General features: G+C 42.7%; 1 protein-coding gene across 7 annotated transcripts in view; it reads left to right on the plus strand.

Moving 5' to 3' along the window:
- Positions 1-25,823, plus strand: part of TTC7B (tetratricopeptide repeat domain 7B) — a 240,025-nt gene that overhangs the window by 56,229 nt on the left and 157,973 nt on the right. For all 7 annotated transcript variants that reach the window (XM_082451245.1, XM_082451243.1, XM_082451244.1 and 4 more), the window contains 2 exons: positions 1,030-1,160; positions 17,514-17,635. In XM_082451245.1, coding sequence (XP_082307371.1) covers positions 1,030-1,160; positions 17,514-17,635 — 253 coding nt within the window. The remainder of the gene's footprint in view (positions 1-1,029; positions 1,161-17,513; positions 17,636-25,823) is intronic.

A 25,823-nucleotide genomic window follows, 5' to 3' on the forward strand; every position in this document is an offset into this window, starting at 1 on the left:
CTTGGGAGGCCCCAGACCTGGGATCTCATTCCTGCTGTGCTGTTAACTGCCTGTCAGGTTTTGGGCGAGTCGCTTAACTTTACCATGATGGTTCTCAGCTTCTTCGTCTATAAAATGAGTGAGTTTCCCAGGGACCTCTCTGGCCCCTTCCAGTTGCAGAGCCTGACTGTGTCCGCATTGAAGCTTCTCGCGCCCTCATGCGTGGAGTGAACGTGTGCAGTGTGTGTTTCCCGGTACCCCAGGGCACTTGACACAGCAGAAACCCTCCCCGCGGGACTCCCTCTCTGCCTCCAATTGCAGGTGGGGACCTGGAGCCCGACGTGCCCCAGGCTGGTTGCCCAGAGCAGGGGCTGAGGTTGGTGCTGGGTTTACGCAGCAGCTGCTCCTCTCAGCATTGTTATTTCTCAGTCGTTCATGCTTTCATATCCCGTCCCAGCCCTGAACTCTCTCTTGGCAAAGAGTAACCCCTCCATCTCCCAAGAAGTGCCCACACAGCAACGTTCTGGGTGTTTTCTTGGCCTGGAACTGAGAGGTGGCTTGGGGTATTGTCATTGCTACAGAACTCTAGGGCTGAGAGTTGGAAGATTTTCCTGGTAACTGAGGCTCCTGAGAGCATTTAGAAATGTTTTATGTTCAATCGGTTAAGTGTACATCTTGGGATAGAAGATATTCTGTACCTGGTATTGTGCTGTGAGCCTACCTGTACTTTAAAAAATTCTTGAAGGACCTTGCAACATATTTGAATGAGAAGCTCTGTTAGATCTGAATGGAATCATGGTGAAGTACCTGATCAAATTCTCAACCTGGATATCAAAGTCAAATGGTGCTTTCTGTATCTTTAGGGACCTCCTTCATCTGTAACTTATGGATATTCTTTTTGGTACTCCATTTTGATGTTCCATTTTGTCCTTAAAGAGAGAGGGCAGAGTATCTGCTTCTCTCATATTATCTGGCCCTCTAGAGCAATATTAAAAAATTAAGCCCCATGAAAAACAACTTACCCAGTTTTTGTATGTTGATTTTTTTTAGGACTTTGTTTAGAGAAGTTGCCTATTTCTTCTTCTACCAGTAATCTCCATGTGGATCGGGAACAGGATGTCATCACCTGTTATGAGAAGGCAGGGGACATTGCACTCCTCTACCTCCAAGAGATAGAAAGGGTAAGTGAGGACCATGTGTTCGTTCAGTTGATAATTTTTTAAAATTTCAAATCAGATCTCACAGAACTGTGGTCAGCCTCTGGAAGCCTTCAACTTGTCTGTCTCTGGGTGCAAAGCTTTGCTTCTATTCTTTAGTGCTATGGAGAATATGGTGGTAAATGTGGCACCTTGTGAAAATAGATGGGTCAATGTTTGGGAAGCATTTTAACATCCTCTGAGCAGAAATGACACTATGCATCTATTTATACCCTCAGTGCCCCGAAGCTGGCTAATCATTCCTGTTCTCATGGGCAAAACAGGTTGAGCTTCCTTTGCACTTGCGTGGATTATGTATACCAACATAGGGTACATCTGGAGTCTGGGAGGCTTTACCTCAATGGTCATGCCAAAGGGCTGCTGGGGACTCTCAACCAACCTGCTTGGAGAGGCTGTGTATCCTTGAGACCATCCGGGATGGTTTTCTCCCAGCAGTCAGTGGTTTGCCTCTGCTGTGGGGAATGAAACCAGAAGCTGATCAGAGGGCCATCTGAGCAGAGAACGAGTGAGCAAGGGACCCTGAGCTCACACCCTCAGGCAGAGGAAGTTGAAGGCTGGATGAGGCTGGGGAGGGGTGGGCAACTTGTCTGTTTAGAAGGATCGCTGTCTTTGGCTCTGCTCTTTACTAAGTTACTTCCTTCACTTCTCAGCCTGAATTTTCCCATCTGTAAAAGGAGCATAATAATGGTTCCTACTTCATGGAGTTCTTGTGGGGATTGTAAAAGGTTGTTTAAATAAAGGCATTTAGCCCAGATTCAGAAACGTATTGGATTATTGGTAATTGACACTTACTTTTACTAAAAACAATAGCTCCTAGTCAAGTCTGCCCCTCGCAGAGCTTCCTGGTGTTCTAACCAAGGCTCGATCCTGATATTTCCCCTTTCAGACCCAGAGGTGCATCCTGTGAGATTGTTTGAAATGATTAGAAGTTCTGTGAGACTTTTTGAAAATGGTCAGAATCTTGTTTCCCATCAACTTATGGGTTCTCTGTTTCCTTAAGGATTAGAATAGAGGGGGACTACCAAAGTCTTGGTAGTTTTTGTTATTTTATAAGTGTACAGACTGGAAGTAGTTTCTTTCATAGAAATCTTTTTGTAGTGTGTTGATGTGGGTGGCAAGGATCAGAATTACCTTTCAAGATCAGGGAGAGTAGGGTGAGAGCCACAGAGAAGAGGTGGAGAGGATGATGGGAGTGGTGTCTGGCCTGGCCCATACCAGAATGGATTATACATCATGGTTCGCAATATCCAGGAATTCAGGAATATATTTGGCTGTCTTGCCAAAATATTGTTCTATAAGAAGTCTGCTATGAGAAAGGAATTATTTGTTATTCAGAATTTATGGTACGATCTTTAGAGAAATGATCATGCAGCTTGATTTTAAAATCTACCTGATTTTTGTTGTCTACCTCCCTGATGGCCAGTGCTGGGCAGCTGAGAAGTCTGCTTACGCCAGCTAAGCTGTTCTTGTGGACCCCACAGTCCTTGCCACATAGGGCACCTTATTTTGCACTTTACTCTCTGTTGTCACGCTGGGGCCGCCTTCTCCTGGCTGGGAGAAAGGAGGTTCATCTGTTATGTGTGTCTTTAATGATGTGGGAATTGGCAGATCTGGATGTACTTCCTGTTGTGTTCCTTTATAACCACCTATTCACCACTGGGTTCTTTAGCCAGACCAGAAAGGAGACTCTCATAATCATAGGATTTAAAATAAATATTTTTCGTTTTGAGGAAACAGTGATCATAGGATGTTAGATTTTGAGAAGAAAATGGAGGCCCAGAAAGGGAGACCCCAAGGACACACAGGAAGTTAGGGCCAAAGCTAAGATTAGAACTCAGCTCTTGTGACACCTAGTTCAGCATCACTTACTTCATTATCCCAGGCCGCTGCCAATAGATGTGGAACCCTGTAGTTTCTTACACCCTTATATATAGAAAGTGCTCAATAAGTATTTGACCAAGCAAGCCATAGCTCTTAGTAGTGTGGGGAAGCAGGCTCACTCAGTGTATGGTTCAATTTCAGGGTATATATTAGATGACTTTCACATTTCTGGCTCTGATTTTCCAGTCTGAGTTTTCCTTCATGGGAAACCACTTTGGGTCTCCCCAGATCCAGGAAGCTGGGATATTAGCAATGAGAGAGATTGAATGAATGAAACATCTGTTTTGACTGTAGTAGATGCTCAATAAATTATCTGTGACTAGTTAGAAGTCTAGGGGGAAAATGACCTTCCTTAAGTGACCACTGGGCTTGGTGGAAGTTCAGGGGTCTTTATGAGGCAAGACAATGGTGCCATGCAGAGGAAGATACCTGTTTGGCCTCTTTTTTCGTCCTTTAACTTAAACGACTTTTAAGAATTATGCTAAATTGAAAACAAATGTAAGGAAAATAAAATCTGAAGGAAGCAAAAGACTGGGGCAAGCTTAGGTAAATAGTGCTTTGCTTTTCTGGGTAGGTAGCCCTTTAAGTAGAAAACCCCACACACTCTGTTCCTGTGTTTGTTCTGCTGGGCAAAGGCAGTCTTTTCAGTGGTTTTCCCCTCATTTCCCAGCCATTCTTCCCAGCGAAGAAACTTCTGTTTGCCGGGACCTTTTGGCATTTTATTTATGTGTTGCCTCTTAATGTCATTCACTAGCAAGGATAAAATTTGAGGAGAACTTTTGAGCACAGTTTGGAGTATTGTGGAAAATGTTTTTTCATAATCTGGAACCATCGATTTGTTTCTGATGCAGCCTCATCCCTCTTCTAGTTTCTCTAAGAGTGGGTATGTTTAGCAACGTTAGTGTTGTTTGTTTCCTGAAGGGCAGGGGCTCTTCAGAAAGGGGGCTGACCTCGGCTTCCCCTCCAGGCGGCTAAGTTAAGTTGGGAGAGGCAGCAGGGCCCAGGGGTTACGTGACGCCGGGGCTGGGACCCTGGGCTTGCCACCTCTTAGCTGTGGAACATCAGGCAAATTACTCAACCTCTCTGTGCTGCCTCCGAACCTCAGCTGTAAAATAGCAATAATAATTGCCATAAGGCTGTTGTGAGCATAAATTGGGTTAACTCATGTTCTTCCCAGTACATGTGTAGCACACATTAAATGTTCGTTTTATTGTCATTATCTGTTCCTGTGTCACCTGGCAGTAGAATCTTTCCTAACCTTCGAAGATTTCAGATATTTAGATGAAAATATGGAGTATTTTAAACATGCTGTTTTATTAAAAGTGTTAAATAATTTTAAAGAGATACTTATGGAGTAATTTTTTCAGGAGAATTTGGTTTTCCATTTCTTGCCTGGAAGCTAATGGAACAACATGTTGCCTAGAGTCCCCATATCATACCTGGGTTCTGAGTCTCTGTTCACCCCGGCTGTTTGACCTCGGTCCAATCGTGTTTGTATCTGTGTGCTTCAGCTTTCCATTTTCATGGTGGGGTTAATACTGCCTGCCTTGTCTGGGGAAGAAAACCAGTGAGCCACCAGTGTTCTCCACCCAGTATGATAGGAGCTTTCCATGTACTGTTCTCCCTCCTTGTTCCAAACGGGGAGGCAGGGCCAAAGGAAATTTGAATCCCTGAAAGCCGTGTGCATTGTATTTATGTTTAGTGTTGTCCTTGTTACATTAGGGTCACAGAGACATCTGCTAGTAATTTTCTCTGATAGTTTGTTCTCTGAAGGGGAATGAAAGATACCTCCAAAATTATGCATATAGAAAAATGTAATCAAGGAAACCAAATTAGAATAGATGGACATGACATAGGTTGACCTTGATTAGTTTATCTTTGGATGGTGGCATTACACCAACAGTAAATAAAGTTTATCTGCCCCACAAGGAGCTTCTAAAGGTGCAATGATAGGAATAAAGATGACTTCACCCTCGAATATCATAATATGAGCCCTGCTTTTGGCAAATGAAGTCATCCTGTCTCCGTCCTTTGCACGCATCAGCCAACCAGCTGGGTATGACTTTCTTGAGCAGAAGCCGTGCCAGGGTGGAACTTTACCTCCTGCTGACAGTTCATTCCTTTACACCCTATTTTAGAAAAGAAGTTAATGCTAAATTATGGGACACCCGTAGATTTTCTTATGTGTTAAAGTTTTAAGAAAGAGCTGGTGCCCAAATGTTGCAGGGCCCAGCCTAGACTTCATCAAGAGTTGTTCACCGGTCATCGTGGTCAGTCCTTGAGTGGGTTCTGTCCTCCCCACAGGAAGAACTCTCAGTGACACAGCTGAGACGTTGGATTCACAACTGGATTAGATTAAGGTTACTGTGTGTCTTGAACTCGAACAAGATGTCCTAGGAAAAGTACTCAGTGCTACTGACACGGAAGGCAGGGTGTGACTCTGGAGGTCCACGTGGCTGTGCTTTTGGGTCTAAAACATGTGACCATGAAGAAAAGATGGATTCTCCCTTCTCTTCCTCCTTCCCAGTCCCTGCCTTTTCACTTAAGCTGAAGCAGCAGGTTATAGGTCATGGCTTAATGTAGTACATCTGAATAAACTAGTTCCTTAAAGAAATATCAAGAAACTGGCCAGGATGTTGCTCTGACTTTGAGGCCGCCATCTGACTGGCTGGGAAAGGAGGCTACAGCACACTTAAAGCTGAGTCAGAAAAGCCTGGAAACGAGAAAAGAACAGTAGCTTATTTTAATTTTTGTATGTTCTTGGTCAGTCTTTGCCCTCATAATTTTATAGCATTAAAGGGATCTATATCTGTCTTTTTTCACTCAACATTACATCAAAACTTCAAAGTGTTGTCATGGTTATGTAATATTTTATCAAGTGGATGGCCTCTATGATATAATTCACTTATAGTTGGGTATAGCCTGTTTTTATAGTGCTCTGGTGCCAGCTTCCTTCAGGTAGCTTTTCCCTTGTTTTGCTTTGTTTCCTAAGGGCAAATTCCCAGAAGTCGGGACATTTTTAACATTCTCGTTACTATATATTGTATCCAATTGCTTTCTACAAGTCATACTAACATCTTCTACCTTTGGCTGTACAGGAGAGTAGTGGTTGCTTTGCAGTCTTGACGGGGTTGCATTTGTTTCTATCTAAGTTACTTTGCTGATTTGCTAGGTGAAAACAGTACTTTGCCATTTTGGTCTGCATTTCTTTGACTATCAGTCAGGTTGAAATTTTTTCCATCTATTTGCTTACTAGCTATATTTCTTTTCTTTTTTTTAAATCACAGCATTATTGAGATATAATTCACATACCATAGAATTTACCCATTTAAAGTATTCAATTCAGTGGTTTTTAATATAGTCACAGAGTTGTGCAGCCATCACCAATATTTAATTCCAAAACATTTTCATCACCCCCAAAAGAAACCCTGTACGCATTAGCAGTCACTCCCCATTTACCTCCAATTTCTCCAGTCTCTATAGATGTGTATATTCTAGACATTTCCTATAAATCAAAGCATACAACATGTGGTCTTTTATGACTGGCTTCTTTGGCTTAGCATAATGTTCTCATGTTGCAACATGTATTGGTACTTCATTTCTTTTTATTGCCAAATAATATGCCATTGTATGGAGATACTACATTATGTTTATCCATTCATCATTTTATCATTTATTATTTGGGTTGTTTCTACTTTGGGCTATTATAATAATGCTGCTATAACTTTTTGTATGTAAGATTTTGTGTGGACAAATGTTTTCATTTTTCTTGAGTATATTCCTGAGAGTGGAATTGCTGGGTCACATGATAACTTTATGTTTAACCTTGTTATATTTCTTTTTTGTCTGTTTATACTTTCTCTCTGGTTTTAGGATGTAGTATTATAATTTGAATAAAGCTTTTATACCATAAATATGTTAACCCATTATTATGTTTGCTCTGAATGATTTCCCACTCAGTACTTTTCCATTTCTAAATTGTTCATAAATTTTAAATCTACTATATATATTAGTTGAATCTGATTACCTTTTTATTACATTTATTTCATTGTTTTAAAGCTGAAATATTGGGATAAATCTTCTCTAGGATTTAAAAAGTTTTCAACCATTTTCCATTTTTTAAAAAACAGCTTTTAATTTTCAAATCTTGTTGGAGAGACTTATTTTGGTGTATGATATTAGATATGACTCTAATGTTTTCCTCAAACTTCAGTACCACTTTAAGATGATCTTATCTTTCTTTTTTCATATTTTCTGTTATGTATTTTAAGTCATTTAATAAAATTTTAGACACAACAGTAATTTCTGAACTTTCCTATTTTGTTCTGCTAATCTTATATTGCACCAGTGTGACACTGTTTAATAAGTGCTTCTTTATGATATGTTTTAACATCTGAAGGGATTAGTAACTACTTATTTTTCAGAATACTCTTTGTCCTTTTCTGTTGGTATTTCTAGATGCATTTTAGAATAATTGGGATTTGGTCGAATTTTTATTAACGCTATATATTGGTTTGGAGAATTGTATTTAGTCTTTACTCATCTGTGACCATGATACCTCTTTCCATTTTGCAAGATTTTTGTTTTACAGACTTCAGTAGATGGGTGGTATTCCCAGATCTCTTCTATTTGTATTGCTTCGCGTATAGGATCATTTTTTTTCATTGTATTTTCACATAAAGCAATGCTTTGGTTTTTTAAATTCAATTACAGAAACATTTAATGAGTGCCTTCTTTGTTCTGCACACTGTGCTTGACACCAGGGGCACTAGAAGAAATAAGCCACAGAGCATGTCCTCAGGAAACTTAACTGTTTTCTGAGGACACAGGTCCATAAACAGCACGTGGGCTGCTTTGGTGGGGAACGCTCAGAGAATTCTGCAAGCCCAGAGAAGGGTCTTGGACCCGTGCGGACGTTCAGGGATGGCTCCTGGAAGACACGACACCTGAGCTGAACCTTGAAGGCTGACAAGGATAGCAGTATAGGATTATCAGCCACAATGCTGAACTCCTCCATAAAAATAGAGTTGATTCTTTTCATTTTTCTAAGAATATGAACATATGTCAGAGGAGTGATTTTTGTCATTATTCTTTCTTCCTTTCTAATACTCTCCACTTTATCTCTCTTTCATGCCCTTTCTCCAGACTTTTCTAAAACAATGTTATTTATAAAGGTAGTGGAAAGTATCCTTATTTTGTTCCTACTTGAAGGTGATACTTTAATATATCTCCAGTAAGGATTATAATGTTTACATGCTCATTAAATAGTTTCTCATTTGCAGTTCATAACAATTATGTAGGTATATATTATTATCCCCATTAATCAGATGAAAACAATGAAGATCTGAGAGATCAAAGGAGTTGTCCTAAGTCCACAAGTGGTGAGGAATGTCAGAACCAGACCTTGAACCTGGGCCTTTTGACCTAAAATCTTTGGCCCCTGCCCACTTTCTGCCATGCTTCCTCAGGTGTTGGGTGTGTGCTTTTGCCAAAACAGGCTGTACTTGTTAAGGATACTTGTTGGCAGTCCTCTCACAGGGAAGTGTTTATCCACAGAAAAAGTGGTGGCTTCGACACTGCCAAACAATGCTCCTGCCCAGGCCCATGTGTTGGAGGCTCTTTGTGAGGAAGGGATTAAATCCAAGATACTTAGACTTCAGGGCAAACTCTGAGCTAAGCCATTCTCTCTCTCTCCCACCTTGCATTTTTCCCATCCTGCCTCATCCTGGCAGCCCTGACCTTGTCTTTTGGACTTTGTTCTGCAAGCAAATGCAGACTAATAGGACAAAGGGAGAGGAGTCGGACTGCAGAGTCAGGTAGACCTGAGTTTCAACACCAGCCTTAACACTCGTTAGCCATGTGATTTGGGCAACTTGCTAAGTGGAGCAAAGTCTCAGTTTCCCCTTCAGTAAAGAGAGGGTAATAGTGTGCATCTCAGTGGGTTTTTGTGGGAGAATAAATGAGAGTCTATGTACCTTCATAGTGCCTAATGCAGAATAGGTTATTTTCTTACTGCTTTTTTCCCTGCATTTCTTATTGGCCCTGCAAATTTATTAATTCATTCATTTACTATGTGTTTTATTCATTTACTACATTTACTATGTTTATTGAATGCTTACCCTGTACCAGACACTGCAGTAGACACTGGATATATTAGTAAATGGAATAGACATGGCCCCTGACTTTGCAGAAGGTGCAGCACCATGGAGGGAGACAGCCAATAATCAAGTAAAAAATACATTAATAAACGCAATGAAGGAATAGAATAGGATGCTGTGGGAGGGAATAATAGAGGCCAGCCTGCTTTATGTTAGTGCTCAGGGAAGGCCCTTCTGAGAAATGACAATCAAGCTGATACATGAGAGGTGAGAAAGAGCATAAGAGTAACATGATCCAGACTGTGTTTTAAAAAATTATTCAGGCTGCTTGTGGAGGGTGGAAAGGAAGTTAAGGAGCAAGAGAGGACGTGGAGACTCTATTTAGGAGGCTGCTGTAGAAATCGAACGGGAAGTGATGGTAGCTTTGATGAAAGTTATGGTTGTGGAAATGGATATATACAGACGTTTGAGAAATAATTAGGAGGGAAATAGTAATAGATTAGATGTGCGAGAGTGTCAGGGTCTCAAGGCTCACTCCCCAGTGTCTGATCTGGGCAGCTGGCTGGATAACGTTACAGTCGCCCCTCGGTATCTGTGGGGGATTAGTTCCAGGACCCCCTGTGAATACCAAAATCTGCAGATGCTCAAGTCTCTTATATAATATGGCATAGTACAGTCGGCCCTCCATATCTGCAGATGTGGAACCCGTGGATACAGGACCAGCTGTATTTATAAGATGGAGTGATAAATAGAGGCTTCAGTTTTGGGCTGAATCTGGACTCCTAGGAGTGTAATCATGCTCAAAGTTTCTCTGGGGTAGAAGTTATATGGCTTTTGTCCCAGGAAGGCATTCCAGGAGCTAGGAGGGAGATGCCCAGAAAGGGGCCCTTGAAGATGAGCCCCATCCCTGAGGTTCTGGTGTACAGACCCTTCCTAAGACTGAGGCTGGACCAGGAGAACCAAGAATTTCTCCCTTCCACCACCAGCCACATAACAAACACAGCACCAAGTACTATGTAACAGCAGACTACTACTGGGAAAGAGGCGTGAATATGGAGAGAGAACCCCTCTGTAGTGCAAGCATACAGAGACTGCTAAAAACTGTGGGTGGAATAGAAACACTGAGGAAAACCCTCTGGCATCCCAAGTCCCACAGTTAGCAGCCCAATGCTGGAGGATTTTGAAGCCTGTGGTGCATTGGAGGTAACTATAGAAACAATAAAACCCAGCTCCAGCTCAACTACTGACTAGGTTGACTCAATCCCCAACACTTAGGGCCTGATAGAGAAAAGGGGTACACATTTTCAAGTGTAAATATTATTTAACTCAGTTTATTTCTGTATACACAATTGTCAACAATAAATAAAAAATTATAAGATACATATATATACACACACAAACAGGAATAAACAAATCACTGTGAAGAGCAATAAACAAAACCAAACCCAGAATGACCCAGGTATTGGAACTATCAGATAGGAACTTTAAAATACCCATGAGTTATATGTTAAAGGATATCATGGAAAAGATATGCAACATGCAGCAACAGATGGGAATTTCAACAAGGAGAAGGAAACTATAAAAAAAGTATAATTAAAATGCTAGAAATAACAAAACATGATATAAGAGATGAGGAACTTCTTTGATAGCTTATTAGAAGACTGGAAAGAGCTAAGAAAAAAACTTTCATTTGAAGATAGGATAATAGAGATTATTCAAAGGGAAACACAAAAAGAAAATAAAAAAGAGTGGGAAAAAAACAGAACAGAGCATCCAAGAACTGTGGGAAAATATCATATATGTATTGGGTGCCCCAAGAGGATAAGAGAGAGAAACTGGGACAGAAGAACTATTTGAAGAGAAAATGGTTAAGAAGTTTTCAGAATTACTGAAACACAGCAAAGAATCTCAGATCCAAGAATCTCAGAGAACCCCAAGCAGGATAAATACAAACACACATTTAGACACATCATAGTCAAAGTGTTGTAAATCAAAGACAAAAGTCTTGAAGGCAACCAGAGAAAAAGAAACTTTAAATACAGAAGAATAAAGATAAGAGTTATAGAAGACTTATCATCAGAAAATGATATGCAAATTAGAAGACACTGGAAAGACAAATAAAGACTTTTTTAGAACAAATAAAAGTTGACAGAATGCATTGCCAGCACACCTGTGTGACAAGAAATGTTAAAGAAGTTCTTCAAGCAGAAGAAAATACAGACCCACACAGTGAAATCAAGAACATCATAAATGGTTACAATGAAGGTAAAGAAGACTTTCTTATGTTTAATTTCTTTAAAAGATAATCGACTGCCTAAACCAAAAATATGAACAATGTATTATGGGATTTATAATATAGAAGTAAAATGTGTGGCAACAATAGCAAAAAAGATAGTGGAGGAAATAGAAGTATATTGTTATAAGGTATTTATACTATATATGAATTGGTGTAATATTACTTAGAGATATTATAAAGAGCTATATTGTAAACCCTAGGGCGGCCACTAAAAAATAAGAAAAAAAGAGACATAATTAACCAGTTGATAGTGGAAATGAAATGGAATCATCAATCCAAAAAAAAAAAAAAAGAAGAAAGTGAGAAAAAGGAACAAAGAGCATATGGGCCAATAAAAAAAAAACTAGCAAGATGGTTCCAACCATGTCAATAATTATATTAAATGTAAATTGTCTAAGCACCCCAATTTAAAGGTAGAGATTTTCTATCAACAAGAAAATGATTTAAATATTAAAACATAGGTAGATAAAAGGTAAAATTACACACTATGCAAACAATAATCAAAACAAAGCTAGAGTGGCTGTATTATATCATAAAGTAGAATTAGAAACAAGGGATATTATAGGAGATAAAGGGAGATATAATAAAAGGAGTCAATTCATCAAGACATTATAATCCTAAAAGTATGTATACCTAATAATAGAGCTTCAAGATATAGAAAACAAAATGTATAGAAGAGATTATAACATTAAATGTGTATAGTAGAAAGGAAGAAAAATTTCAAATCAATGATCTACATTTCCAACTCAAGGAACTAGAAAAAGATGAACAAATTAAAGCCAAAATAAGCAGAAGGAAGGGAATAAGAAAGATTAGAACAGAAATCAGTGAAACAGAAAACAGATAAACAGTAGAGAAAACTAGTGAAACCAAAAATGGAGTCTTAGAATAGATCAATAAAATTTGTGTAAACTATTAATAAGATGAACAAGAATTAAAGAGAGAAGACACAAATTATCAATACCCAGGAAAAAGGAGGCACTTCTATAGATCTATAGACATTGAAAGGGTGTAAGGGAAAATTATGACCAACTTTATGCAAATAAACTTGATCATTTATAGAAAATAGACAAATTCCCTGAAAGACACAAAGTACCAAAGGTCACTCAAGAAAGAATAGATAACTCAAGTATACCTATATGAATTAAAGAAATTGACTTTATCATTAAAAATCTTCCCATAAAGAAAACTACAGGTCAATTTGGCTTCCTTGGTGAATTCAATGAAGAGAGATTCAATTTAAGGGAGAAATGATGCCAGTACTATAGAAGCTTTCAGAAAGTAGAAGAGGAGTAAAACACTCCCTAACTAATTTTATGAGACCAGTATCTCTTTTTTTTTTTTTTAATTAATTAATTAATTAATTTATTTATTTATTTTTGGCTTGTTGGGTCTTCATTGCTGTGCGTGGGCTTTCTCTGGTTGCGGTGAGCGGGGGCCACTCTTTGTTGTGGTGCGTGGGCTTCTCATTGCGGTAGCTTCTGTTGCTGTGGAACACGGGCTCTAGGCACGCAGGCTCCAGTAGTTGCGGCACTTGGGCTCTAGAGCGCAGGCTCAGTAGTTGCGGTGCACGGGCTTAGTTGCTCTGCGGCATGTGGGATCTTCCCAGACAGGCCTCGAACCCGTGTGTCCTGCACTGGCAGGAGGATTCTTAACCACTGTGCCACCAGGGAAGTCCCAGAGACCAGTATCTCTTATGAATACAGATGCAGATATCCTCAACAAAATACCAGCAAACTGAATCTAACAGCATAGAGAAAGAATTATATACCATCAAGCGAGATTCTTTTCAGAAATGCAAGGTTGATTTAACGTATGGAAATCAATGAATGTAATACAACGTGTAAATAGAATAAAGGACAAAAACCACATGATAATGATAATCTCAGTAGATGCAGAGAACTCATTTGGCAAAGTCCAACACTCCCCATGATAAAAAAACACACAACAAACTAGAAATAGAAGTAAAGAAAAATTAAAAAAAAAAAGAAGTTAATATCCTCAACCTGATAGAAGGCATCCATGAAAACCCACGTCTAACAACATATATAACGGTGAAAGAGTGGATGCTTTCCTTCCAAGATGAGATTAGGTAGGAAAAAGAAATAAAAGGCATCCAGATTGAAAAGGGAGGGACTTCCTTGGTGGCACAGTGGTTAAGAATCCACCTGCCAGTGCAGGGGACATGGGTTTGATCCCTGGTCCGGGAAGATCCCACATGCTGTGGAGCAACTAAGGTCATGCGCCACAACTACTGAGCCCGCGTGCCACAACTACTGAAGCCCTCTGAGCCTGCACGCCTAGAGCCTGTGCTCCACAGCAAGAGAAGCCACCACAATGACAAGCACACTCACCGCAATGAAGAGTAGCCCCTGCTCGCCGCAACTAGAGAAAGCCAGCGTGCAGCAACAGAGACCCAACACAGCCAAAAAATAAATAAATAAATTTTTTTTAAAAAAAGAAGTAAAACTATATTTGCAGATGACATGATCTTGTATATAGAAAATCCTAAGGAATTCACACACAAAAAACTATAAATAATAAACGATTTCAACAAGGTTGTAGGATACAAGGTCAATATACAAAAATCACTTTTATTTGTATACACTAGCAATGAGCAATCTGAAAATGAAATTAAAATTGTAATTCCACTTCTAATAGCATCAAAAAGATTAAAATGCATTGGGATAATAAAAAGAAGTTCAAACCTTATACTCTGAAAACTACAAATCACTGTTGAAAGAAATGAAAGAACACCTACATAAATGGAAAGGCATCCTACATTCATGGAACAAAAGACTTAATTTGTTAAGATGACAACACTCCCCAAATTGATCTACAAATTCAACCCAATCCCCATTAAAATCCTAGCTGCCTTTTTTGCAGAAATTGATAAGCTGATTCACAAATTAATATGGAAATGCAAGGGACCAGAAGAGCCAAAACAATCTTGAAAAAGAACAAAGTTGATGGACTCACACTTCCCAGTCTCTTAACTTCCTATTGTACAAAGCTACAGTAATTTAAGACAGTGCACACAATTAGTATTCCTGAAAAAGAAAATGGAAAAAACCAGAATAGATAAGAAAATACAATTATATAATCAAAGAGAAGTTCTTCAACAAAGTAAGGCTTTATTCAGCACTTGCTATATACTGTGCTAAGTGTTCTATCCATTTATTATTCCATTTAGTTCATAGGACTGCACTAAGTGAAAAATTCTATTACCATCTCCATTTTACCAATGAGAAAACTTTAGAGACTGTGACTTGCCCATAGTAGTGGAGCTGGGCTTTGAACCCAGAATGGCAGCCCGAGTCCAGTGCCTTACTTGATACTACAGATCTGAATTTTTAGATTGAGAGTTCACGCTGTGTTCCAAGAATAGCTGACATAGAATGATGAATGGCAAGACAACGCCTGGTAGATTTTCTAGACTTCAGGGAGAAGAGGACTGCTCTTTGCAGATTGTCTACAGGGAGAACAATAAGGCTGGCTTCCGAGTTGTCCACAGCAACTGTCAACGTTGGAAGACTGGAGTATCGTCTGCCATGTTCTGAGGGAGAGAAAGTGGGAAATCCGAGAATGTCATACTCAGGTTTAGAGGAACAGAGACAAGAGACAGACATTCTTACACCTGTAAGAATTCAGGGCCTGTAGCATCCATGAGCCCTTTTTGGCAATATTCCACCAAGCAAGAATCAATTTAAAATAAAGAATTAAAGACACAATGAATGCATCTGATTGATTGATTGAGGTATAGTTGATGTACAATATTATACAAGTTTTAGGGGTACAGCATAGTGATTCACAATTTATAAAGGTTATATCCCATTTATAGTTATTATAAAATATTGGCTATATTCCCTGTGTTGTACTATATATCCTTGTAGCATATTTATTTTATACATACTAGTTTGTACCTCTTAATCCTCTACCCCTATCTTGCCCCTCAAATGCATTTTGATATAGAACTGATGCAAAACAATTATGGGGTAGAACATAATTGTTAGGTACCTTGGCAGTAAAAAACAGTACTATAACAAAAATAAGAGGCTGAGGAGAAGGCAAAGGAGAAGGTAGTATGATTATGTCAGTTTCCTCATTTTTGTTCTGGGTCAACAGATACTGTATAGTGTTGAAATATGTAGATAAAAGAATGACCTACTTTCTGTCCTTTCTCTGTCTCTTTCTTTGTCTCCCTGTCTCTGTCTTTCTGTCTGTATACACATATACACATACATATAACACACATGCATACATGTAATAAATATAACATATTTTTAACTTTAGAGAGACATAAATTTATGAACTATGTGTAAAAAACCCACATTTTTCTGAGGTTGAGTGATTACTTTGGTCACCCTTTAGTTTCTCCTGTCAAATTTAATTAAAATCAAAACCAGTATGTGTAACAATCTCAATGTTTGTAAAATGATTTTTATCTTTCTCTCCTCTTGATACATTTGTACACAGAGATAGCTGGGTTATCGTTCAATCAGTGTTCACTGGCTATTTCTATCTGGTAGAATTTGGGATGATTTTTAATTTTCTTTTTGTACTGTACTACATTGTTTTCACTTTAAAATAATCATGGCATTTTAAAAAATTAAAAACTATTATCAAAAGCAAATGGAGGATAATTTTTTAAAGTTTCAGCGTTGGACCCCCAAGTGGAAATGTCAAGGAAGTAGTTGGATATATGAGTCTGGGAAAGTCTAGACTAGAGATTATAAATTTGGGATTCAGCAGCATGTAGATGATTTTTGAGGAGTGGATGAGATCATCTTGAGAGACACTTAACAGAGAAGGACAAGGGCCCAGGACCGCACTCTCTGCGTCTCCAACTCTTCGAGGATGGGTGAGGGTGGAGCCAAAAATGACAGTTCTCAGAGGCAGGAGGAACACCTACCCCTACCTCTTAGCGCTTGCAGGGCCAAGGGCTAAGTCAAGAAGGAGCCAGGCAGTTTTGATAAGATGCTGGGATGTAGTTCAAAGGCAAGGGTTGCCCACCTGGATTTCGTTCCACAACGTATTGTTCGTTGTGTGTCTTCTACTTTTTTCCCCCTCCCAAAGCTCATAAGGTAGAGAACCAGCAATTGCTTCAACTCCATTTGGAGAATAATTTCAAGACCTCTGAAATATTTGGGGTTTGGCTAACAGCTGGATCTTTGGAGAGCTGCTGAGTCTCAGCAGATGTTGGCAGCATGTCTGGAGAGCACTCCTGTGGTTTTTAAATGGGCCACAAGTAGCTTCTGGTTGATAAATGCTTTATTTGACTTGTGAATTTAAGGAGAGCAGCCTCTGTAACAGTAGCTAAGTGTTTACCCTTCCCTGTATCCCCCTCAACTTGCAAGCCTTTCTCTTGACTAGTTGGCAGTCTTTCTGGCAGGGCTAAACACGTAAACCTTTAAAACCTTGTTATCTGCTGACAAGAGGTCAAGTTTGGGGAGAGGGGGAGTCGAGGTTGTTTTTCTCAACTCTCCCCTTGAGAATAGGTAGCTGCTGCCCAGTCCACAGGCCTCAGCTCTGTAGCCTGGTGAGTTTGCCCTCTCTGGTTAATTCCAGAGCCAGTGCCAATCACGGCACTCTCCAGCTCTTTCTGAAGCTCATCAAACTCTGGAGGGCTGAAGCCACGGGCCACCCATCAGTGACCTCAGCCACTGGTGGATGATGACCGTTTCTGTCCATTGCTGGACCGGCTTCTGTGTCACTCAGCCTCTCTGTCAACATCCTGGCCTTCGGCAGAGCCACTCCACCTCTAATGCTTCTCCTGGCACCGTACATTCATCAGCACCCTTCACTCCTCTGTCCTCAGTGCCAGGAGGGCCACACGTGGCCCGGGGTTAGCAGTTGTTCCCTGTCTCACAGAAGTCACTCTCTCTGCTTTTCTTATGCCTACACTTCTACAGCAGTGCCTTGCACTGACGTTTGCATACAGAAGTTAATTTTTCAAGTCCTGCAGTGCATTTAGAGACAGGGTTTGAAGGAGGTAGGCTTGCATGTGGATCTGATTAGTTTTCCGATTTTCTCCCCTTCTAGGTAATACTTTCTAATATTCAAAACAGAAGTCCTAAGCCTGGCTCTGCTCCCCACGATCAAGAACTAGGTTTTTTCCTAGAAACAGGACTACAGAGAGCCCATGTCCTCTATTTCAAAAATGGGTAAGCCTTCTTCTTTTTCTAAATCAAGTTCCTAAAGAAGGAAAATAGAAAGCCTTATAATGCTGTCTTCAGTTTAGTTTTTATCATAAAGCAATTTTAAATATAAACCACAATGGGAATTTTTTTTTTAAAAAAAGAATGAGCATAGGCTCTTTTGTCTCTTCTCCACCTGGCTCCTTACTTTCCCATGAGATCTGAAGGTGGGAGGAGGGAGGAGGAGGCTCCCCCATGAGTACGAGTCACAGTGTGGAGCATCAGGACCAGCGGGGGAGGGAATGGGGGCCATGCTCTGTGCTCCCTTGCCTCCCTGGGATGGTAATGCACAGGCCTCCCTGCTTTGCTGCGGGGAGAATTAATGGATTGGAAACCCTGGATCATCTCCCTTTGAACGGCTGATCCGTTTAGAGAACTGGATTTGCCAAATTTCAGACGGTTTTTATGAAAGCGAGTATGGCTGTAATGCCACACGGGTACATTTTCCCCTTGAGCCGCTTTTGAAAAGAGTTTTTAAAAGGTTTAAGAGCCTGCATGTAAGGGATAGCTCTCTCATGCATTTGATGCTTGTTTTCCTTTTCGTGTTGCTCTTACGAGAAATGCGATGATGCATGCCCTTCCAAATCTCTTCAGCTGTCCCTTGTTTTGACATTTTGCTGCAGGATACATGTGCGTGGAGACCAACAGTATGTATCTGGTTCCCCTGTAGCTCCTCCTAGGCTGTGCGTGGGAACAGTCCAATCGCGCTTTAAACTGCAGATTGGATAACTCAACAGGGGAGTTGCTCCCTCTTCATTTTCAAGAGCTTCAAACCTTGGGGCGTAGCTCATGGAAGTGGGATTTCATCTGCCCAGAGCCACGTGCTTCTGTTTCCCATTTGTTGGGGAGTAAATGCTTATTTTCCAAATCCTATTAAACTGTTTGTGGAGAAGGCCTGCTTTGCTCCAAAGGTTCAGATTGGCAGGGCCCACAAAAGGCTGCAATAAACACCCCGAAGTTTGGAATGGCTTGGTAGCTTTGGCATAGATGCTTTTGAGTTTGATCTCATCTGTCACTGATTGAGATCATCTGAGTGATGGTGCATGTCCTCTAGGCTGAGTTTTTGTTTTTTTTTTTTTAAGTATTTGTTTATTTATTTATTTATGGCTGTGTTGGGTCTTCGTTTCTGTGCGAGGGCTTTCCCTAGTTGTGGCAAGCGGGGGCCACTCTTCATCGCGGTGCGCGGGCCTCTCACTATCGTGGCCTCTCTTGTTGCAGAGCACAGGCTCCAGACGCGCAGGCTCAGTAGTTGTGGCTCACGGGCCCAGTTGCTCTGCGGCATGTGGGATCCTCCCAGACCAGGGCTCGAACCTGTGTCCCCTGCATTGGCAGGCAGATTCTCAACCACTGCGCCACCAGGGAAACCCTAGGCTGAGTTTTGAGTTCTAGTTTCTTTGCTGTTATAAATAGAGAGAGAAGGGAGGGAACGTAGAATATTTTTTCTGTTTATTCTCCCTTTTCACGATAAATAGTGTCATCACAGAGGAAACTCCAACCCTGGCTTTCCCTCCCTCTAACCTGTGAGTTTGTGTGATTGATATGCAAGTCCAGAGGCCGGAATGAATTTCCCTGGGGCTTTCAGGAGTCCCAAACCAATACCTTCTATTGAAAATGTTTTGTGTGAGATTGATAACGGTGGGCTGGGTAACTTATTTTACTGTTTGAAGCCTATTCGTCGAGGAGGAAGAAACGGGGCTATGGGGCTCTGTCCTCTTGCCCTGAACCTTTGGATGCCCACCAGAACCCAACTAAAAAATAATGATGAGAGGTTTGCACTAGGTGATGGATTACATGCTGGGAATTGCTTACTGGCTCATGTCTCATTTTATGTTACCCAAGTTCAAGAAGATTCCCATTGACATAGTCAAAGTTAAGGGACTGCTTAATTTTGAAGCCCCTCTTCCTTTTTTCTTGTCCTCTTGCTGTTCTCCCTGGGCTCTAAAGACCAGTGATGCATTGAGCCGGCTGCTCTGGAGGGCTCTTGTCAGCTGCAGTGTTCTAAAGCAGTAACAAGGGGTTACGTGGGTAGGTGGAGGTGAAGGCCAGTTTTGAGACCACAAAATATGGACGAAAGGAGAGAGACCAGTGGGAGGTTTTGGACATGCCAAGCGCTGTCAGGGCTGCTGACTTACACGGTGGGTCACTCGGGGCCCAAGAGCCACACCCGGGGGGCATTCATCAGGGGACGCCTACCGCCAGTGTCTCTGCAGAGCAAGTGGGGACAAATGGAGGTGGTTGCCATCCCTAAGCACCAGTGGCTTCCCATCTTCCAATGTGTTTGCTCTGCTCCTTCGTTGTCTCGCTCCCTTTTTGTGTTTCTACACTTAAAAAATATATATATCTGGAAGGATGTAATTGACAGGATTTGACTGATTTTCAGGGTTAGGAAAATGCATCATAGATGAGTTTGGCAATAAGAGTTACTAATTGGTAAAGCATATCTTTTTCTTTAGAAATATACTTAAATATGTTCAGCTTTTTAGTTGCCAAGCCCGTGAACTTGGGTCTCTTTCAGAAAGAACCTGACGCCAGGACCAGTTCCTGGGCCCCTCCTGATCCCTTAGATCCCTTTTCTGTTTACCAAATACTTTTATTTCATCGTTGATCCTCATGGCATTATATCTTCCACGTCCACCACCGCCCTTGGGGTTGGCGGTGTAAACAGTATCGCCTCTATTGCACGCACGGTGACCTGGCTGCCGGGCTTCTGACCTTTCAGTGCTGCCCGCACTGCAGAGGAAATGCTGTGTGCAGGGCCTTGGCTCAACCTTCAAGCCATGGCCTTGTCCACCATCCAGCCTCTCTTGTGAGGGAGCACTTGACCCCGGGATGAGACATTGCCGGGGGATGGTCCCCAGCCTCCACGAATTGGTGTTTCCTCATCACACTTTTCCTCATGTCTCATCTACAGCCTGTCACAAATCATATGTTTCTTCTTCTCTCCTCCTCCCCCTGCCCCTCTCCCCCCTCTTTTCCTCCCCCTCTCTTTCCTTCCTCACCCCCTTCCCCTCCGTCTCCGTGTTGCCCCGTCACTCCGCCTTCTCCCCGGTCCCCTTGGAGGGACCGAGCACCTGTCATCATCCCAGCCCCAGTGTCCTTGAGCGTGGTCTGGCTTGGCACACACCCACGTCGATTTCACGTGGGTTTCTCTTATCCCTCTGGGTGGCAGCAGCAGGCCTGTTACGGATGAGAAAAATATCCTGCTGAGGCGCTGCAGAGGGTGAGGGCAGAGAGCGTTAGCCTCGGAGGGCCAGGGCTGCTGCCTCCGAGCTTCTCGAATTTCCTCGCCCACGGTAGGCACTCGGATGAGGGCAAGCAAGGGCGCTGGAGCCAGAGGACCGGATAAGGGACCAGCCCTTCTCCTCGCTGGGTGCCAGTTTCTTTATCTGTAAAATAGTGCCAGAACCAGAGAGAGCTGTGTGAGGCGCAAATAAGAGAACGCACGTGGAGGCATTTGGTGCAGCGTCAGGCGAACAGGCGGGGGAAATGGTAACTTCCAGCGGTGATGAGGCCCGGCTGGCTTTCCAGCTGGAAGTGGGACCACATGAAGGTCAGGCTCCAGCTGAAGTGGAAGTTCTTGAAGCAGGCGTCACTCATTTGATTGCAGAGCCTCACACAGCAGAGTTTTCAAGGAAGGGCACTCGTATTTGACTGCTGGTGTGAGCGAGCTCTGCTCGAGATGCATAACAATTAGCTTGGATCACCCCTAATAACCGAGGGCCACCTCAGTGTTTCAGAGAAGGGGGGCGGGGACGCCTGGTGTGCGGCGGTAGCACTGGGTGTTCTGGGCAGTGTGCAGAGAAGGGGCCTCAGCCTGGGGCTCCCCTCAGCCTTCTGAGAAGTGTTGCCCCTCCTTGAGTCCTTGAGGCCACAATGCCAGAGAAGCTTGGGTTTGGGATGCCGTTTATTTACTCCATGGTATTTTAGGAATATTTAACTATACCTTATAAACAAAGGGTAGCCAAGGACACTTCAAGTAGCTTTGCTTCTTGTTCCACCACGTCAGGTGTGCTGGGTAAGCCACATGGATCGTAGTGTGTGTTTTCCCTGGTTCTGAATTGGTTTTAATTCAAGGCGGGTGGGGGTAGATTCGAGCAAGAAGGCAAATGAGCGTCAGTGTCTGGGAAATGTACCCGCTGGGTTGTCCTCTTTCCTAGGGTGCATCACGGAGTTCTGTGTGGGAGATCCTGTCTCGGAGAAGGTAGGAAGGCAGGCAATATGGTCAGACTCTGGGCCTCCCCCCCACGTGCTTGCAGCCAGGCCAGGGAATAAAGTGGGATGGAGGGCTTTTTGGAGTTGTGTTATTACAGTCAGTCACTGCTATGCGTTGGCTTTAAATAGACCTCTAATTACCACTACACATTGACTTTTAAAAGTTTTTCAACTTCCCCAGTCATCTTGTTGACCTTTGCAACTGTTCAGCCCTGCTCAGTGTAGCTTGGAATTAGAAGGCAGGAAGAAGGGCCATGAGGCCTGCGGTGTCCCATGGGCTGCTGAGGTTCCTGGGTTTGTGGCCTCAGAGAAACAGTAGCAGCAGACAGGCTCCCACAGGCCCTGCTGGGGGTGGGAGGGAGGGGGCGGGTGCCGGCCAGGAAGCGAGGGGCCTTGGCTCGATGCACTGGCCTCCCCAGGCACTGGAGCGACTTGGCCTTGTCCTCTGCATTCTTGCCTTCAGTACGTCTTCCTTCTGGCGGTGATAGAAGTGGTTGCTTTTTCAACTGCCCACTGCTTTTTACATTAGGAGTCAAATGCAAGGAACATGAGAAAATTCAGACACATTTCCAGTAAGCATTTCGCATGTATCAACTTTTTGTACATGACATTTCTCGAGAGATTCAGAGAGTAAAAAGAAATGAGCCTGCACTGTGGGAGACAGTAGGAGAAAAGAAAAAGGGTAAGATGTGAAAATAGGTAACTTTATAGGCGACAGTATGGTCATGTAAAAGAGTAAACAGTGCAAGAACACCTAATAATCACTTTAACTGAGCTGAGGTTTCCAGGCCCATTCATTCATTCATTCAGTAAAGTATTTATTCATTCATTTAATGAGGACTAATTGCATAGGAGCCAGGCCCTGTCCTAGCACTGGGGCTTTAATGCGGAAAAGGACAACAAAGTCCCTGCCCTCCTAGAACTTCACCTCAGGGAATTAATTAAAAGAAGCAGTCTCAGGATAGTCTGTACATGTGTGACAGGGGAAGTCCAGGTTGCCAGAAAACCAAATAAGGAGGCTGCCTGTTGAGACGGCTGCAGATTTGGGAAGGGGAGTAAAGCTTTGGAGAAGTGGGATTGAAATGATGTAGGTGCACAGATTTGGGAGAGTCAGGGGTACTTTCCAACTAGTTGGTAGAAACATGGGGTTAGAACTGTACTCAGTATTGTATATATTCTGCAGGGTATGAGGAGACCACTCTGGTTGGAGCAGAGGTTTACACAGTAATGTATGCGTTCCTATATAAACCTCCCAGCACAGGACCTGGCATGCAGTAGGTTTGGTCGGTTATCCAACATAGTTCTGCTATGTGCCAGTACTGTGCCTGGTACTGCGTTGGTGAATATAAGACACATAGTCCAGGTTCTCAGGGAGGATACAGTCTAGTGAGGGAGAAGATAATAAACAAGTAAACCAATGTTTATAATTACAAATCGTAATAAATGCTAGGAAACGAATGGGTGCAGCAAATAACAGAGGGCACCTGCTTAGGTAGGGTGGTCAGGCCAGGCCTCCTGAGGAAGTGACATGAGACCAAGACTTGAAGGATGAGAAGGAAGTAAGCATGCCACAAGCGGGAGAAAGAGTGGTGCAAGCAGAGGGCCCACCGCGTGTAAGGTCTTGACCCAGGAAAGTTTGATGTGTTTAGGAACCTGAAAAGAGCCCAGTGTGGCTGCAACAGAGTTGGAGTGGGGAGAGTCACAGACCCTCTTGGTCTGGCTTACCCTGAAAAGGCAGATCTACTATGGTGGCGTACACTGGGAGAGTAGTGATTGTCCAAAGAAAAATCCCCAAGTCACCAAAACAAAGGCGAGGTGACAATGGTGGGCAAGGCATTAGATGCTCACCTCAAAGATGACAGTGGTAGTAGGGACCAAGAGAAGTGGATGGATTAGAGATGTACGGTAGAACTGCTGTTGGTTGATGTGTGATCCCAACTGGTGTGGGGACTAGCTGATGAATTGGGTTTGGGGGGGAGCGGGAAGGGGGACAGAGGAATCAGGAATGACTCCCCGGTTGCAGTCGGAGCAACTGGTTAGATGGAGTGGGGACAAGGAGAGGATCAGATTCGGAAAAGGGGAAATCAGAGATTTGCCTTTGGATGTGTATCGTCTGAGAGCCTGTGAGATTTCCAAGTGGCAGTGTCGACTAGGAGGATAGATGAGCACAGGGGAGGTTGAACCTTGAGTTATAAGTTGGGAGTCTCAGCATGTTGATTATATTTAAAGCCCTGGACTGGATGAGATCTGAGAGGGACAGACCGTAAAGAGAGAAGCAAAGCCCAGGACCCAGCAGGAAACCTGCAGGAGTTGGAGTTGGGCCGAGGAGGAGGAGCCCATAGAGGAGCTGCCTGAGGTAGGAGGGAGCGTGTGTTCTCGTGGAAGCCTAAGGTGCCTGAAGAGGAGGAAGGGCTCACCTGATGATGCTGAGGTGCTAATAAGGGTAGATACCAAAGCACTGGATTCGATAGCGTGGAGAGCCTTTGTGACCTTGAAAGGACTTCTGGTGGATGGTCAGAGCACAAGCTAGATTGGGGAAAGAGCGGCACGAATGAAGTGGTGGCATCAGATGTGGGTCACTTTAAATAAATGTTATTTCCATTCCCATTTCCTTTTCCAAGTTAGGGTTCTTGCTGGAAGGATGGATGGTGGAGAGGTGGTGGAAGACTGAAAACCAGGCTAAGATGCAGGGAATTTATTCTTCAGGTGTGGAGAAGGATGGGGTATCAGGAAGGGCCAAGACTAGGGTAGTTCATTTGGCAGGAGTCTAGTGCCAGCAGAATCATGCCCACCATATCAGTCGGACTTGGTTCATTTTACTTGGTTTTCGGCCATAGGCTACGTTCTGATCTCAGCAAGAACCATGTATGTATTGGACTGAGAGAAAGATGGGGCGATGGAGGGAGTGGTGGTGGTGGGGGAATCCATGTAAGTGGGCTACTTCCTTTATTCGCAACAGCTTCAGGAGGGAAGTTTATGGACCGGTGTGAGTCCTGCAGCCTGGCCAGCCAGGACCACCTCGGTGATGCCACTTGTCATTCCAGCAGTCCTGTGTCTGGAAGACTTTGGGTCAACCTAGCAAACCGTGCTAAGCACTTCCCATGAGTCATTTCAGTAATAAGGAAAATTTTCATAATAGTTGAGCTGAAGGTCAGGTATAGAATCTGAAAACCCTGGAGTCCAAATGGTTAGAGCATATTTTTAAAAATCACTGCCCTTTGTAGATGAGGACTCTGAGATCCAGAGAAATCACATTCAATGATCATTTAATAAATATTTATCAAGAACCTCACGAGGTTATTTACTAGTGCCAAACACTGTTCTAAGGGAACAGGTCAGACCCAGTCACTGCCTTGATGGGGTTTACATTTTGCTCAGGGAGACAGTCAGTAAACAAGGCAGTGCTGGGGTGCGCTCAGAGCAGGAGCCTGAAGAAATGGCTCCTCTGCTTATAACACACCTGACAGGCATCTGGGTTCATTGTGACAGGGGGCACAAAACTTGTAGCCTTCCTATGAACAAATACCCTACACATGTCCTCCTGCACCTCCAGGTGGCCGCTGAGCGGGACCAGTGAGACAGGGCTCAATATTGGAAGAAAAGCCACAGTGTTTAGTGGGGGAGTTTGCCGCCTAGAGCCTGTGGTGGGCCATGAGTGGTGTTATAGACTTAAAGGCTTTGAACCTCTCTTTACAAGGAAAAAAAAAGATCCCATTTATATGCTATTCTGGAAAAGACCAAACAATGGAGACAATAAAAAGATCAATGGTTGCCAGGAGTTTGGGAGAGAGGGGAGATGAATACACAGCATATAGAAGTTTTTCAGAGCAGTGAAAATACTTTGTATGCCATTATAATGTTGGATAGGTGTCATTATACTTTTGTCCAAACCCATGGAATGTGCAACACTATTCACTTCCTTAGAGTGAACCCTAAGGTGAAC

The sequence above is a fragment of the Balaenoptera physalus genome, assembly GCF_965194825.1.
Source record: "Balaenoptera physalus genome assembly, chromosome: 2".
Classification (NCBI taxonomy): domain Eukaryota; kingdom Metazoa; phylum Chordata; class Mammalia; order Artiodactyla; family Balaenopteridae; genus Balaenoptera; species Balaenoptera physalus.